This window comes from Lepisma saccharinum, chromosome 20 (genome assembly GCF_977018435.1).
Source record: "Lepisma saccharinum chromosome 20, izLepSacc3.1, whole genome shotgun sequence".
NCBI classification, from domain to species: Eukaryota; Metazoa; Arthropoda; class Insecta; order Zygentoma; family Lepismatidae; genus Lepisma; species Lepisma saccharinum.
Window position 1 is genome coordinate 23,184,362 of NC_139248.1, and position 18,931 is coordinate 23,203,292.

Sequence of the window (18,931 nt, forward strand, 5' to 3'; positions counted from 1 at the left end):
TTGAAATTTCATAGATCTGATAGAAGTTTTAGTATGTCATATCTTTGGTTCACATCTTCTGGCAAAGCCATATAATATCCATATTATACTATATGTATGGGAGGAAAGTAGAGAAGGTATAGTCATTGGGAAATTAACTTGCTTTCTTATTTAGCCTTGGTACCAGTGGCGTGGCATGACTTTTTCAAAAGTGTTACCGGCTATCAATATGACAATGATGCCTGCTAGATGTTATCCCCCCCCCCCCCCCCCGTAAAGGAAACATGTCTTCGAACTAGATATTTGTTCATTTCATTCTTGTTTTGCAAACAGCACGGTGATTTAGCCACAAACACTCGTAGAAAGAATTACCACGAAAATCCAATGAATAGTGGTAGACCCTTGTGAATTTTTCATCTGTCTCTGGTTCTTTGCAATGAGGTGCAAAGGGGAAGAAGAAGAACCACACTTTTCTCGGGTCAGTTTGACGTTTGTGAGGTGAGCAATGAGCAGACGACAGAACTCTGCTCCTTTGTGGAAGGGAAGCGCCCAGCTGTACATACTACTGTTGCCAACTTAGTATTTTGGAGCAAAGTTTGTCCAAATCATGAATCACACCAAGGAACTATATTTTCGTCTATTACCTAACTGGTCTCAGTTGTAGTTCAATCCAGCCTTGACTCTGCAGTCTTCCTCTAGTTGCTTCACAGAAATGGTATTCCTATTTTAGGCGGGATTTAGCTCTTTTCTGCCAATCCGATGTGACAACACTGGCTGATCCGGTAGGTCTGAACAGCAACAGGGCCCCTTAACAGGCAAATGAATAACCCCATAGCACACTATACCCCAAAGTCCTTCCCCGCTCTTTCCTTGCATTGGTGCCCTCCCTCTTCGCTTCTGTCGGCTGCAGAAAAAATGTCCTAGGCAATATCTACTCGATGGCGATGGTGTTCATTAAGGTATTTAACAAAGTTGTCATTTTATTGAAACAACTTTTTAATTCTTTACATTTTGCTGTTACCTGCGGTAACAGTGGCTACATGCACGCCACGCCTCTGCTTGGTACGTACATTATTTCTTGCTGAGCTTGTAATAGGGAATATGCTAAGAATAGATGTGATATTGTGCTCTGCAATTACATGAGATTAAGTTTATTATTCCCAACCTTGCCAAGAGGACATTCAAACGACAAACATGTTCCACTTCAATTCGATTATAAAGACTATAATAATGGGAGTCAGGGTCAGGGGAAATTGGCATCATTAATTTCATCAAGAGAGAAGAAAGCATGTTATTTTTATAGTTAATAACATGAATAACATTCACTTAATTTGTATTCTAGCAGAATAACAATAACTATTACTTGTAACTGTGTAGATTCTGTTGTTGATTCTCAGATGTTCAAAAGTTAATAGAGAATACACATGGTATTTGGTAATATGATTCCATTATACATTGATGGCCTATGTCCTGTTGAGGCTCCTTCACAATCTTGCACTTCTAACCTCTCAGAAGGGACTTTTTTCCTCTCTATTTATAAATTCAAGGATCTTAGATAAGAGGATTTTTCCTCATGTAATCTGAATGTGCAAAATGATCATATGTGTCAAAGCATCCAAAAATCTTAATTCATTCATTCATTCAAAATATTTCTTTTTCTAAAAACTGGAGGGACACAAGGGAGTAGATGCTTTTCTTGACGAGGTCCCTTAGTGACACAACCATGGTTGTTTTTTTCAAGTGCAAATGGTGGGGGGTGTTTAATTTCTTGTTCTCCATTCAGTGCGTACAATGGATTTTAGTTCAAATATATATATTTTGTGCTCACAAAAATAGTTCAAGCCGGCCCCCGTGGCAGAGTGGTTAGCACATTGTGCTATGATGTCAGGGGTTCCGATGGTGTTTGATGTTTGTGAGTGACCATTCATCAATTTCATCACATCATCACTCATCCCATCTTCGCAAATTAGTCAAAAGTGGCACAAAAACCGAAGTATAAAATAAAGCAAATCAATCAATCAATCAAATAGTTCAATTTTTTTAGGAAAAATGCTGCATTGTGCACTTATAAGAGAAAGAGCCAGTGAGAGTTTATTTTCAAGAAGAGAAATTGAAAAAAAAATTGCAGATATTTATGTGTTCTAAAAATTGTCTTTGTGATATAAAGTACTTGCTTACCAGTTGGTTCATGTTGGACAGTGCCACAAAGTTGTCTGAAGGCCTGACCAGCGTAACAGTGAAATTAGCCTTAAACCCAGGTTCATCCAGACACGGAAAGGCTTTCCTCGCATCTGTAGACTGGAACTGGGTAGTGGCCAAATATCTGTGAAAAATCAAGTATACAACAAATGCAACAAAATAGAATAGGCCTATAATTTCTTATATTAATAAATTAGAGTGCAACCTGCATAAATAATTTTTACTGAAATAAGTATCATTCTTAAGCTAACTGCTTAACCTCGTATTGCCTTCACTTAACAAGTACAGGGTATTCCCACAAAACATAAACAACCATTCTCTCCTGAATCAATGTGTAGTATGCAGGTATCTTCTTCAAAGCAGAAAATGGCTGTGTCCCATTCATAACAATGATTTCAAAGTTTCATGATTTCAGCGCAAAATTAATACTAAGCATACGCACGCATTTCTATTTCTGATTGTATCCTCACCCAATCGTATTGATTAAGCTATCTCACATGCAAGCGAGGGATTGGCATATTAAAATAAATGCCACCAAAATGAACAAGAAAGACACAGAGGTTTTTGTTTATTATTTGCTTATAACACCCTCGTGCTGAGAAAAATGAAGAAAATTGTAACATTTCCATGTGCTTTGTTCCCCGATGGCGCAGTGGTAGCGTCATTGCCTTGTAATCAAGGGGTCCTGGGTTTGAACCCAGTGGAGGTACATAGTGGTTCGGATCCCACTTTAAACTGTAGGTCCAGTCCCGACTAGCCTTACTGTGCATAAAGTGGACTTAAAACACCAAATCAATCAATCAATCAAACCATGTGCTTTGTTTGAGTTGTTGTTTTAAGTCCACTTTATGCACAGTAAGGCTAATCAGAACTGGACTTATAGTCACTACGAGCCTCGACAGGGTATTGAACTTGTACCTGGGACCTCTTAATTACAAGGCAGCGACATTACCACTACCCCATCGGGAAGGGCCCCATATATTTTGTGTCCATACATATACTTTTCCATAAATAAAATGACTTCAAAATATGTGGTTGTATCGTGCTATTATCATAAATGTAATGTATAAAATTTATGGTGTATAGTGGGTGCAGAAATCTCTCTCCCAAGTTTTTCAGGCTAAATAAAATGGCATCGAGGGAAAACTTCCCCTATCAGTCCCTATGGGTGATAGACTAGACTACCGAAACCAGTGAGACGTGGATGGGATGCGAGAAGGGCGTGGGGAAATAAAAGAAGTCTACCTGCCTTCCATGGTTCCTGTTTACTCAACGGGTGGAGAGGTGGAAAAGGCAGCTGGCTAGAGTAGCTAGTAGATAGTAACTACTGGCTTGTAAAACTTAAGCCCCTATCATGTTCCATACCATGTGTGGAAAACAACCACTGTACAATGGTCAAAGGAATGAAATAAATCATATCATATCATATCATATCACACGGAACTGGATTTCTAGCAGGAATACCCCTGATGGCGCTGAATTAACTTTCTAGGTAGGAATCATGGCCGCCTGGCTGACTGCTTGACTGGTTTGGAGGAATAGGACATGTTCTAATTGCTACTTGCTTTCCTCGACTGGATTCTGTGGAACAGCCAATCAGAGCAAAGTTTCGCTATGTGAAGATAATCTGTGAGTGTGCAAAGGAGCGGTTTTGTCTGTGGTTTCCGAGTGTTGCTCCAGCAATGTATAACGTATACAGAATGAAAGGCGCGTTCAGTTACACCATCAATGCTGAGTACGCGGTGTTTACATTTGAAACAACTAATATATTCTTCCATACGTGTACAGTAAACGTTGTAAAGTATATATTTAAGCAGCGCCATTGTTTTGTACCTAATAACGTTTTATACGAAATGTTATTCCTCTCGGTTGAATAGTTATCGGCTTTTAAAAATGTGAAGTGATACATTGTTTACATCTCACGCGGCCACCATTACAACTTCCCTCGTATGGGAACAAAAGTATATCGACAAGTACGCTGATAAGTAGGGAACGGAACTTTATGTGCTAAAAAACTCAGAAATATTTATTTTTTATGTGTCATAAATGTTGAAAATATGTGATAAAAACAGGAAAATATGTGACAAAAATAAAAACATTTGGTAACAAAAACAAACTATAACATGCATTTTAAACACCTGAAATCAGTTTCTAAATGATTACCTCTTAGTGAGCTATTTTTTGGAAGAGTTGCAGTGGATCACCATAGTTTGTTTCCAAATTCTCCATTGTAAATCTGTCACGATTATCTCTAAATAGCATCTTATATTGTGAGAAAGATCGCTCCACGTCACAAGAAACAATTCTTGCATGTTTGAAGCACGAAATGTCACTAACGCTGAAGTTTTCCAAAGCTTCCTCTTCCTCTACTTCACTTTCCAAAACACGTGCAATTTGGCACAAAGTTTGAAAACCTTGTTTTTTCCCAAAAAATTCTGTACATTTAGACATTTGCACTCGTGCGTTAGATCCAGTGAATTCTTTCAGTTTCGTTTCTACTATACGCGGACGATTCAAGCTTTCGTATGGAATTGGAGAGAAAGGACAGGTTTCTTGAGATGTATGCCAATTCGACTTTTAAGGAGGGCTCCATCAACAGTTCTTGCAGAATTCTTTTGTCGAGATCATTTACAACAGATACAATTTTTTCAAAGTTCTGGGCATAACATCTGCATCCAACCAAGTGCCCCATCGCGTAACTACAGGTGTAGGGGGAAGGGGAACTTCAGGACATTTTTGTTTAAAAATGTCTATTCTTCTAGGCGACTTGATAAAAACTTTCTTCCCATTTGAAACCAGTTCATCGACATTGGGATAAAGAGCTCTTATCTTTTCACATATTCTATGCAACGCATGAGCCACACATGTAACGAGCACCATTTTGGGGTAGCTAACAGCAAGGCCTACTGCATGTAAGCTGCAGCATCTGTCAAGAGAAGAACATTGTCAAATTTTATGCCTTCCGGCCACAATAGCTGCATTGCTTCATTAAAAAGCCTTGCTATCGTTACGTGTAGCCAGCCCCAGCTACTTACAGCTATTTTCTCCCAATAGGATCGTAGGCGAGGTGCCAGAAGTCTGCCAGCGAGGGTGCTTAAAGACAAAACAAACCTAACACTCGCGATATGAAAGAGGTGCGGAGAATAAACATTTTTCCTTCGAGGATTTCGAGGTAGATGAAGTCAATGAGCGATTTTATGCATTTAAAATGAAAATTCGCAAAATATGTATTTACATACGGAAAACTGGAAAATATGTGTTTTTATGTAAAATAAAATTTGCTGTGTTGACATATAAGGCTATGATCAGAATTTTGGCAAAAATGAGGGTCTCTATCTTATCGCAGAAAAAACATTTATTTACCTGAAGTTCCTTTCCCTACTGATAAGTATCGTGTGAGGCGAAAACTAGCAAATTGGTAGCCAGTCCAGCGCCAACTAGGGCATACCTACTGGAAATCCAGTTCCGTGTGATGCGGGCTTTATAAAAACTGTACGATTGAGTGATCTAGACCGGTGTTATTTAACTGCCGGGTGCTGGCATCAATTATACCATGCCACGACAGGTTCTCTTGAAGTTTGCAACTTGCAGCCCGAGCTGGGAACATCCTGGAAAGATGGTTTATTCGGGCTTACACTGCTGTAACAGAGAATTATTTCTAGCAACTGCTGGCGAGAAATAAAGTCGCTGAGAGGGGACTGTCACCCGTGCAGAATCCAACCTTGAATTACAACCCTGGGGCCGTTCTTGAGTTGGGCCGGAAAGATGAAGCGACTCGCAGCCCGATCTGGCAACCACCTGGAAAGATGGCCTTTCCTTCGAGTTTCCACTGCGATAACAGAAAATTATTTCTCGGCAGTGCTGGTGAGAAATCAAACAATCTAACAGGGAAGAGCGTTGCGCTTAGTTTCCAAATTTGGAGATTGACGGACGGGCACCCTGGTCAATTTAGTTTGAACATGCCAAATTAATGTAATGATAATTGTCACAGAAAACTATAAGATTCCATTAGATCCATTCGTTGTTAACTAATTTTATCCAGATGTTATATTTTACAAGAAGCCTAGACATAATCGAAGTAATACTCTCTCAATATGCCATATTAAGAGCCCGTATCAGCGTCACTCGAAAAAAGCACCGGACAGATGTCAAATTTTCTTCCTAGTCTTACCAATATTGATTCCATTTCCCCCTTCGAACGAAAATCCATTGCATGGGAGACCTATTGAGACTTTACTGGTGGGAGGGTTGCTCTGTCGAAAGAAACAGAAGACAAGGTTCCCTGTCCGCTACTCACCCCCACCCCCCACCCCGCCTGGAAGGTCAGACTCTGACCATAACAGACCTTTCTTTTGAGCCCGCACGTTTATAACTCCGAGAGGGTTTCAGTGACAAGACAACACTTTTTCCGAGTGTCTGAAAGAAGAAAAACACACATTGACGAACATCGCAATACAACTTACATGTAATAGAGCCAAGGACTATTTAGGGGAGGCGGGGTGTCCAGGGAGTCCGACTCTTCCACGAGAAACTTACGAAGTACTAAAATTAAATAATATAAATATGCTTGTTTTGTTTAGCATCTGTCGTATAATCGAGAGAGGTGTATTTCCGTCAAACTTATTGTAAGGGAAGGATTACATTGGGGTCATACAACTTTGGATGACTGTATCAAAGAAGATTTATGCAAACCACTACCTAAGTAATATGCTTAAGAGCTTTACTTTTCGTCAAATGGATCTAACATCCTTTCTCGTTATTAAATAAATATTCAATTCCTTATCTGTTTCACAATCACCTTGCCAGGTCAGTTGTTTTTATAGAAATTGAAGCGATGTTAACTATTCGGAGCTAGATAATGAATACGTGCTGTTATATTCCTATTCTTATGCCGTCTTTTCCCATTCATGTGATAACAATATTAATTAATGTTTTAATATTATTAATTTAATATTACTGTTATTTTAACTTGTTTTTATTATTAGAAGAAGGTACCAACATCATAGGCGTGCGCAGACCCTCTGATAAGGGGGGGGGGGCAAAAACCTTGAAAATTAAGTCAGATCGGGAAAGAAAAAACTCATTTTATCTCACTGTTTTAGTTTTTTGCATTGATGTGATATATATATATATATATATATATATATATATATATATATATATATATATATATATGAATGTGTGTGTGTTAATTCGTGCGCGTGTGTGTATATTATATATACACAGTATATATATACCTAGGTATTAACATATTATTTAAATACACTACGTAATCTATTCATCCGCCCCTTAACAAACCAACAGCAAAAATTATATAAATTGTCTCTGAAATGTGAGCGCTCGTTTTCCTCCAAACCAAACTGTTATAGCAACAACTGGCAAACTGCGAGCGAAGCGATCAAGAAAATTTTTCGATCCAAATTTTTGAAAGTTGAAAACAGTATTGATTTAATAGGGCGCAAAACATTTCATGGGACGCCATGGTATTCTCTTTTACATTTTTTCTCAATCAGATTGTTCGGCTCCAAGGACCAACTCCCGCTACTTCCTAGCTACGATTCGGAAGTTGACAAGACTGCAAGAAAAGCAGGTACCGTGAGCGAAGCGAGAAAGAAAATTTTACGAAATGTATTTTTATTTGTATAAAGTTTAAAGTCGAGGGGACAATTGCCCCTCTGTGCCCCCTGCAGGTGATCCTGGCCGTCTGTAAGAAATAATGCAAGATGGACGTGAAAACTAATTCCGTCTTGAGTATCATTTTGTCCTGCTACTAGTAGATTCTGCTAGTCTTGCTTTCTTTTACTTCAATGTATGCCCCCCCCCCTATAATTGATTTCCGTCCAAAGTTGGAAAAATGCAAAAAGGGCAATGCCCCCCTGTCTCCTTGTGGTTGCGCCATTTCCTTTTAGAGTATAATATTGTTTTATTGTACAGTAGACGCATTTCGATAAAACTTTCATAAAAGGTCATTACAATGTTCAAGTACATTTTCTACTTCGGGAAGATGTTACCTTATTACGATGTGTTCTAAAATCGTGAAAGGGCAGGGCAACTGCTTATCTGCCTGGATCAACAATGACCACTGATCATTTGATACTAAGAAATTGTTAAATCATGAGTCGCCAAAATTGTCACGATATTGACATAAAATTTTGCTGCCTACCTGGTAGGTGGATTTATTCAGTGGCTGTGAGATTGTTATTTGGTTCTATAGGTTATATATAGAGTTAAATGTGTACAATCATTATCCTCTACAAATGGTGTTTCCAATTTCCGGAATAGGTGTGAAAAATGAATTTTTGAATGTTGGAGGACGTTCAACATCTCAAGAACCGTCAAGTTTATTTTCCGGTTTGTAGTGATTGATTGATTAATTTACTTTACATTGCTTTTCTGCTTTTCTGTCACTTTTGGCTAATTGCGAAGATGGGGGATGAGTGATGATATGATGAAATTGATGAAGAGACACCCAACCCAAGCTGGGATTTGAACCCAGGACGTCTGGCGTCGTAGCGCGATGTGCTAGCCACTCCGCCACGGGGGCAGCTTTTCTGATTGTAGTTTCTCATTCGAGTATTTGCAATGAACATAATTGTCAGCAATGTTTTCTCAATCCTTTCATCGTTACATCGTTATTGAAAACATCCGAGAAGCAAAAATACGACATTAAGGAATTAAAAGACTACAGAAACTACCTAACTCTTAAATGTTAAGAATTATAAAGATTATAAGTGAACCTCCCCGCCTCGGTTAGCGGTAATAATGATGCTTTGTAATCGAGGGGTCACGAGTTCGATCCACGGTTAGGCACATTTAATTAAGTGGCTCGAATTCCACTATAGGCTGTAGGTTTTGTCCCGATTAGCGTTTGTGCAACTAAACATTGCAATTCAGTGCAAAAATCAGCAAGCTTGGGCAGTTTTATTCCTTGAAAGCCTAGGTCTACATGTTAATAAATTATTATTTATGACGTTGGAAAATAATTTATGCCGACTGGCCAATTACTATTGCATGGAGAAGAATCAGATGTGAAACACATATAAAACTATTGGTTGTTATTTTCACTACTAATCACTTCTGCCCAGTGCGGTCAATGATATTGATAGTCAATGCTTTTGTCTCATAGTGTAGGTGAATTTGCACTGAAAATATGTTTGTTCTCTCAGTGTTACCTTCGCAATAGAATTGGTAACATCCTCCAACTTCTCCAACTTATAAAAAAATATTTTTTCACACTCGTTCCAAAAATAGTGACATGATTTACATAGGATAATAATTGTTAACATTTAGCTTCGTAGGCATCGTATTATCATCATCGTTTGACCCTCCAACAACCAAACAGCAATCCCACAGCCACTGAACACATCCACCTACCAGATAGGCAGCAGAGTATCTGCAAATTTGTTTGGCAAGTTTGGAGACTTGTGATTTAACAATCACTTAGTAAGTATTAAATAATCAATGTCCGTTGTTGATCCATGCAGATCTGCAGCTGCTACCTCCAACCACGATTTTACGTACAACACGTTGTAATAATCTTGCGATCTTATAAAAGCAGGAAATGTACTTGAACATTGCAATGGCCTTGCCCTAAGGGAAGTTTTATAATGGAAAATATTACGTAAGTTAGCTTCTAGTTCTTTTATTTTCGATCGAAAGGCGTCTACCGTAGGCTACTATAAAAATCTGGGGGCTACAGGGAGCTTAGATCTGTTGTGGGTGTTTCATCCCCCCCTAACCTCTTTGTAGCGCCGTCCCTGGCTCTATGTATTTTGTCCAATGAGTACAAGCTAGCAAAATTGTGATTTTCAACAAGTTTGTAGATAATTCTGCAGCTGTTCATAAAAACAGACGTATTTCATTAGTTTCTTGCTGTGGTTCATTTTCCATTTTCAGCAAAAAAGTATTCACACTCTTTGCCTACGCTGCGTAAATGAGGGGGTGAGGGAGAAGTTGCTTAATAGTCTCACTTAGAAATTTAGTGCAGAGGAATCTTATAACCCTTCTTAAACAACATTATGCTTTTATAGAAATAAAAGTAAATACTATTTGCAAACCGACGAAAGTTCCAAGTAACTACGTAGGGGAAGGGTAGTGTATAACTTCCTATGTAATTGGACTCTCCCACTAGCAAATTTCTTATTAACACCTCCACATATTTTATTCTTTAGTTGTATTATCTGTATGTGTCTGCAGAATAAATTGTCCATATATTGCACATGAATAAATTATGTGAAGTTGTTTTGAATTTGCGGTACTAATCCACGTTCATACGTAAATTAGTCTTTGAACGACAGAGATGGAAAATAAAGCGCCAACAGAGAACAATGGTGCCACTGAAGTTGAAATTCATCTAACAAAGTGATTTTAGGTGCGTCGGGACACACACGACCGTGTTTTGTGCCCATCAATGTAATAAAAACAGTTAGATGGAATGAGGGTTTTATTTCGTAAGCTAACTTTTATCAAGGCCCTTGCTCCCCATAATCGGAGGATCTGAGCACGCCTAAAATTCCTTAGGCCTATACAGAAATGGTGTTACATTACATAGTGTTATTTGTCGTATATCCAGAAAGTTGATTGATTGATTGATTTGCTTCATTTTACTTCGCTTTTTGTGCCACTTTTGGCCAATTTGCGAAGATGGGGACGAGTGATGAATTGATGAAATTGATGAATGGACACTCACAGTCATCCGCGCCCAAGCCGGAATTCGAACCTAGGAGCCCTGGCGTCGTAGCGCGATGTTCTAACCACTCCCCCACGGTGGCCGGACCCACAAAGTTGAAAGTGAATGCAATTTTTATGGTGTGTTTTGTATGGTCATTATCAATAGTAAGTCTGTCATATTATTCCACTAAATAATATCTTTGGAAAAGAAAAAAACAACATGATTAATGTATTTTATTTTACATAAGACCTATGCCTAAAAGTACTTTTGTATATGATGACACAGAACTATCTTATGTTGCGATTTATCCTTGGGTTTGACTGTAATATATATATGTAATTGGTGAAAAAATAACGCAGTAAAGTATTAAGTAAATATATTTTATCCCCCTACTTACAAATCATGAAAGGAGTCAAATCGAAATTAAATTGAACGGACGTTCAAAATGTTTAAGAATAGCACTATTTCCATAACAGATCATCAAGTATTTTTTTACCATTGACCCTCAGAAATATCTCAAACTGACAATGAACGTTCATTGAACTTATTTTTGATCGACAGCTAAAAAGTCATTCATTTGCGTGACTGGTTGATAATCCACCACCAGATAGAATTTTCACAATATTTACCTAAAAACTTTGGGTACAGTAGTAGTGGGAAAGTATATAGGATAAACTCAGGAAAGTATGAACCCCCCTCAAGCAGATTTGCCTACACTTAAAACTAGCTCAACATGCCCATATGAGCTTTTTGCTCAAGTGTGGAACCTTGTCTAATCCAAGATTTTTGTAAAAAATGCCCCTCGGAAAGTATGAACCCTCTCAGATTGATTTGCCTATACTTATAAAAGGTACTTCTGTGAGATTGTTGTCCATAAATTTGTTAAAAATATGCCCCTCTTGATATTTTTTTTGGCCACACTTAAAACTAGGCCACACCCACCTATACACACCTACACACACCCACACCCACCCACACATATTTACTTCCGGTCCACTTCCGGTCCACTTCCGGTCCACTTCCGGTTTGCCTACTTCCGGTCCAGCACAGCTCTGTTAGAGATAGGGATATTGAGTATAGATTTAATTATATTATTATTGAAACATCTAGAAATTATTCTTCAAACAAAAATCATCTAACAATTCCATAACAGTTCCATGCTCAGCTCTGTGTCTGTGCGAGGATTTGTACCTACAGCACAGCTCTGTTAGAGACAGAGCATATAGGTATAAATATTATTTCATTTAATTCTTCACATTTATATCCATAACATCTCTGTGTCTGTGGTACAGCACAGCTCTGTTAGAGATAGGGATATTGAGTATCTAGAAATTATTCTTCACAAACAAATCTCATCTAACAATTCCATGCTCAGCTCTGTATCTGTGTGGGGATTTGTACCTAATAACATCAAAACAACACAGCTCTGTTAGAGACAGAATATTCAATTCTTCACATCCATATCCATAACATCCATAACAGTTCCATGCTCAGCTCTGTGTCTATGTAGAGCAGGGATATTAAGTATAAATTTAAAAATTATTTTATTCTTCACAAACAAATCTCATCTAACAATTCCATAACAGTTCCATGCTCAGCTCTGTGTCTGTGCGGGGATTTGTACCTAATAACATCAGTACAGCACAGCTCTGTTAGAGATAGGGGATATTAAGTATAAATTTAAAAATTATTTTATTCTTCACAAACAAATCTCATCTAAATTCCATAACAGTTCCATGCTCAGCTTTGTGTCTGTGTGAGGCAAGCACAGCTCTGTTAATTACATTTCATTCTCATCTAACAATTCCATAACACTTCCATGCTCAGCTCTGTGTCTGTGCGGGGATTTGTACAGCAACATAGCTTTGTTAGAGACAGATGGGTATAAATATTATTTCATTCAATTCTTCACCTCCATATCTATAATAGCTCTGTGTAATTCCATAACAGTTCCATGCTCAGCTCTGTGTCTGTGTGAGGCAAGCATAGCTCTGTTAAAGATAGGGATATTATATAAATTTAAAAATTATTTCATTCTTCACAAATAAATCTCATCTAACAATTCCATAACAGTTCCATGCTCAGCTCTGTGTCTGTGCGGGGATTTGTACAGCAACATAGCTTTGTTAGAGACAGAGTAGATGGGTATAAATATTATTTTATTCAATTCTTCACATCCATATCCATAACATCTCTGTGTAATTCCATAACAGTTCCATGCTCAGCTCACAAACAAATCTCATCTAACAGTTCCATAACAGTTCTATGCTCAGCTCTGTGTCTGTGTGAGGCAAGCACAGCTCTGTTAGAGATAGGGATTAAAAATTATTTCATTCTTCACAAATAAATCTCATCTAACAGTCCCATGCTCAGCTCTGTCTGTGTGGGGATTTGTACCTAATAACATCAAAACAACACAGCTCTGTTAGTTCAATTCTTCACATCCATATCCATAACATCTCTGTGTAATTCCATAACAGTTCCATGCTCAGCTCTGTGTCTATGTAGAGCAGATAGGGATATTAAGTATAAATTTAAAAATTATTTCATTCTTCACAAACAAATCTCATCTAACAATTCCATAACAGTTCCATGCTCAGCTTGTATCTGTGTGGGATTTGTACAGCAACATTAGAGACAGAGTAGATGGGTATAAATATTATTTCATTCAATTCTTCACCTCCATATCCATAACAGCTCTGTGTTTATAATAGATCTTCACATCTAACAATTCCCATAACAGTTTCATGCTCAGCAAGGCTCTGTGTCTGTGGAGTTTCATAACAGTTCCTGTGTCTGTGTGGGATTTGTACAGAGCACAGCTCTGAGATAGGGACTAACAGTTAGGGTATAATTAATTCTTCACATCTAACAACTATAACAATTCCTCCTATCTATTGAGTGTCTAGATGTTATTTCATCCCTATGCCATGACAGTTTCAACTCTGTATTTGTGTGGGATTTAAAGCTTGTCCAATTCTTCGCATCTCCCAATGTGTGGCATGAAATTGTGTTTTTTGCCAAAAAAAATCTCAGCATGGCCCTGTGTCTGTGTGAGATTTGAGGCCTGTTCCCGGTATAGGTAGATTTGAAATAGGATCTGTGCCTCCCGGCTTGAGAAGAAAGGGACTATGCACATTGTTTTGAGGTGGGATCTGAATCTCAGCAAAAGCCCTAATCACAGCAGAGCTGTGTCAGGGATCATAATTGATAGGATATAATTGTATTCAGAACAAACTCCCCTATAAGATATGATAACTTTCAAGCTCTGCTGTTACAAACACTTCCCTGTATACATACTGGGCTATCACTATAATAATATTTGCCACATGTTCTGTGATTATATGTAATCTTGTAATAATTATTCCTGTCGGTGATAAAAACATTGTTCAATTCTAACTAGTTCAATTCTTCACAATTCCATAACAGTTCCATGCTCAGCTAGCAGATAGGGATATTAAGTATAAATTTAAAAATTATTTAATTCTTTACAAACAAATCTTATCTAACAATTCTATAACAGTTCCATGCACAGCTCTGTGTCTGTGTGAGGCAAGCACAGCTCTGTTAATAAATTTCATTCTTTCCAATTGTATAATTGAGCATAGCAAAAAATCTCAGCATGGCCCTGTGTCTGTGTTTGAGGCCTGTTCCCGGTATGGGTAGGTACAAATCTGGCAATCACATAGGATCTGTGCCTCCCGGCTTGAGATATGCACATTGTTTTGAAACCTCACTGGGTGGGATCTGAATCTCAGCAAAAGCCCTAATAAAATATAATTTGGATGTGTTTCTGTATTTTTCAAGCTCTGCTGTTACAAACACTTCCCTGTATACATACTCTGCAACATATGGGCCATCACTATAATAATATTTGCCACATGTTCTGTGATCTGTAATCTTGTAATAATTATTCCTGTCGGTGATACAAACATTGTCACAAATTTCCTGTCTTGAGGAAATATCAACAAGGCTCATTCTTCACAAACAAATCTCATCTAACAATTCCATGCTCAGCTCTGTGTCTGTGCGAGGAGGATTTGTACCTAATAACATCAGTACAGCACAGCAGCTCTGTTAGAGATAGAGATGATTTAATTATATTATTATTGAAACATCTAGAAATTATTCTTCACAAACAAATCTCATCTAACAATTCCATGCTCAGCTCTGTGTCTGTGCGAGGATTTGTACCTAATAACATCAGTACAGCACAGCTGCTCTGTTAGAGACAGAGCAAATAGGTATAAATATTATTTTATTTAATTCTTCATAACATCTCTGTGTCTGTGTGAGGCAAGCACAGCTCTGTTAGAGATAGGGATATTGAGTATTGAAAATATAGAAATTATTTCATTCTTCACAAACAAATCTCATCTAACAATTCCATGCTCAGCTCTGTGTCTGTGTGGGGATTTGTACCTAATAACATCAGTACATCACAGCTCTGTTAGAGACATTTAATTCTTCACATTTATATCCATAACATCTCTGTGTCTGTGTGTCAGTACAGCACAGCTCTGTTAGAGATAGGGATATTGAGTATAGATTTAATTATATTATTATTGAAACATCTAGAAATTATTTTATTCTTCACAAACAAATCTCATCTAACAATTCCATGCTCAGCTCTGTGTCTGTGTGGGGATTTGTACCTAATAACATCAAAACAACACAGCTCTGTTAGAGACAGAATATTCAATTCTTCACAATTCTATAACAGTTCCATGCTCAGCTCTGTGTCTGTGTAGAGCAAAACAGCACAGCTCTGTTAGAGATAGGGATATTAAGTATAAATTTAAAAATTATTTCATTCTTCACAAACAAATCTCATCTAACAATTCCATAACAGTTCCATGCTCAGCTCTGTGTCTGTGTGAGGCAAGCACAGCTCTGTTAAAGATCTTCACAAACAAATCTCATCTAACAATTCCATAACAGTTCCATGCTCAGCTCTGTGTCTGTGTGGGGATTTGTACCTAATAACATCAAAACAACACAGCTCTGTTAGAGAAAGAATATTCAATTCTTCACATCCATATCCATAACATCTCTGTGTAATTCCATAACAGTTCCATGCTCAGCTCTGTGTCTATGTAGAGCAAAACTGTTAGAGATAGGGATATTAAGTATAAATTTAAAAATTATTTCATTCTTCACAAACAAATCTCATCTAACAGTTCCATAACAGTTCCATGCTCAGCTCTGTGTCTGTGTGAGGCAAAAACAGCTCTGTTACATGATAGGAATATTAAGTATAGATTTAAATTTCATTCTTCACAAACAAATCTCATCTAACAATTCCATGCTCAGCTCTGTGTCTGTGTGAGGCAAGCACAGCTCTGTTAAATATAGGAATATTAAGTATAGATTTATATTTTATTCTTCACAAACAAATCTCATCTAACAATTCCATAACAGTTCCGTGCTCAGCTCTGTGTCTGTGTGGGATTTGTACAGCAACATAGCTTTGTTAGAGACAGAGTAGATGGGTATAAATATTATTTCATTCAATTCTTCACCTCCATATCCATAACAGCTCTGTGAAATTTATTCTTCATATCTAACAATTCCAATAATAGTTTCATGCTCAGCAAGGCTTTGTGTCTGTGTAGATAGGGATATTAATATTACATTCCTTCATAATAGTTCCTGTGTCTGTGTGGGATTTGTACAGAGCACAGCTCTGAGATAGGGATTAATAGTTAGGGTATAATTAATTCTTTACATCTATTGAGTGTCTAGATGTTATTTCATCCCTATGCCATGACAGTTTCAACTCTGTATTTGTATGGAATTTACAACATGTTGAACATACGTTGAAACGTTTATATAGAAACAATGGGCATTGATTGCCACTTTTCAGACAAGTTTTAAATTCCATACAAATACAGAGTTGAAACTGTCATGGCATAGGGATGAAATAACATCTAGACACTCAATAGATGTAAAGAATTAATTATACCCTAACTATTAATCCCTATCTCAGAGCTGTGCTCTGTACAAATCCCACACAGACACAGGAACTATTATGAAGGAATGTAATATTAATATCCCTATCTACACAGACACAAAGCCTTGCTGAGCATGAAACTATTATTGGAATTGTTAGATATGAAGAATAAATTTCACAGAGCTGTTATGGATATGGAGGTGAAGAATTGAATGAAATAATATTTATACCCATCTACTCTGTCTCTAACAAAGCTATGTTGCTGTACAAATCCCACACAGACACAGAGCTGAGCACGGAACTGTTATGGAATTGTTAGATGAGATTTGTTTGTGAAGAATGAAATGTAAATCTATACTTAATATTCCTATATTTAACAGAGCTGTGCTTGCCTCACACAGACACAGAGCTGAGCATGGAATTGTTAGATGAGATTTGTTTGTGAAGAATGAAATTTAAATCTATACTTAATATTCCTATCATGTAACAGAGCTGTGCTTGCCTCACACAGACACAGAGCTGAGCATGGAACTGTTATGGAACTGTTAGATGAGATTTGTTTGTGAAGAATGAAATAATTTTTAAATTTATACTTAATATCCCTATCTCTAACAGTTTTGCTCTACATAGACACAGAGCTGAGCATGGAACTGTTATGGAATTACACAGAGATGTTATGGATATGGATGTGAAGAATTGAATATTCTTTCTCTAACAGAGCTGTGTTGTTTTGATGTTATTAGGTACAAATCCCCACACAGACACAGAGCTGAGCATGGAACTGTTATGGAATTGTTAGATGAGATTTGTTTGTGAAGATCTTTAACAGAGCTGTGCTTGCCTCACACAGACACAGAGCTGAGCATGGAACTGTTATGGAATTGTTAGATGAGATTTGTTTGTGAAGAATGAAATAATTTTTAAATTTATACTTAATATCCCTATCTCTAACAGAGCTGTGCTGTTTTGCTCTACACAGACACAGAGCTGAGCATGGAACTGTTATAGAATTGTGAAGAATTGAATATTCTGTCTCTAACAGAGCTGTGTTGTTTTGATGTTATTAGGTACAAATCCCCACACAGACACAGAGCTGAGCATGGAATTGTTAGATGAGATTTGTTTGTGAAGAATAAAATAATTTCTAGATGTTTCAATAATAATATAATTAAATCTATACTCAATATCCCTATCTCTAACAGAGCTGTGCTGTACTGACACACAGACACAGAGATGTTATGGATATAAATGTGAAGAATTAAATGTCTCTAACAGAGCTGTGATGTACTGATGTTATTAGGTACAAATCCCCACACAGACACAGAGCTGAGCATGGAATTGTTAGATGAGATTTGTTTGTGAAGAATGAAATAATTTCTATATTTTCAATACTCAATATCCCTATCTCTAACAGAGCTGTGCTTGCCTCACACAGACACAGAGATGTTATGAAGAATTAAATAAAATAATATTTATACCTATTTGCTCTGTCTCTAACAGAGCAGCTGTGCTGTACTGATGTTATTAGGTACAAATCCTCGCACAGACACAGAGCTGAGCATGGAATTGTTAGATGAGATTTGTTTGTGAAGAATAATTTCTAGATGTTTCAATAATAATATAATTAAATCATCTCTATCTCTAACAGAGCTGCTGTGCTGTACTGATGTTATTAGGTACAAATCCTCCTCGCACAGACACAGAGCTGAGCATGGAATTGTTATGGAATTGTTAGATGAGATTTGTTTGTGAAGAATGAGCCTTGTTGATATTTCCTCAAGACAGGAAATTTGTGACAATGTTTGTATCACCGACAGGAATAATTATTACAAGATTACAGATCACAGAACATGTGGCAAATATTATTATAGTGATGGCCCATATGTTGCAGAGTATGTATACAGGGAAGTGTTTGTAACAGCAGAGCTTGAAAAATACAGAAACACATCCAAATTATATTTTATTAGGGCTTTTGCTGAGATTCAGATCCCACCCAGTGAGGTTTCAAAACAATGTGCATATCTCAAGCCGGGAGGCACAGATCCTATGTGATTGCCAGATTTGTACCTACCCATACCGGGAACAGGCCTCAAACACAGACACAGGGCCATGCTGAGATTTTTTGCTAT

The 18,931-nt window shown here is 37.5% G+C and overlaps 1 protein-coding gene across 1 annotated transcript in view; it reads right to left on the bottom strand.

The window, feature by feature from the left end:
- Nucleotides 1-18,931, bottom strand: part of LOC146003381 (aminopeptidase N-like) — a 33,724-nt gene that overhangs the window by 961 nt on the left and 13,832 nt on the right. Inside the window, exon 2 of the mRNA XM_083141662.1 lies at nt 2,150-2,302. Coding sequence (XP_082997788.1) covers nt 2,150-2,302 — 153 coding nt within the window. The remainder of the gene's footprint in view (nt 1-2,149; nt 2,303-18,931) is intronic.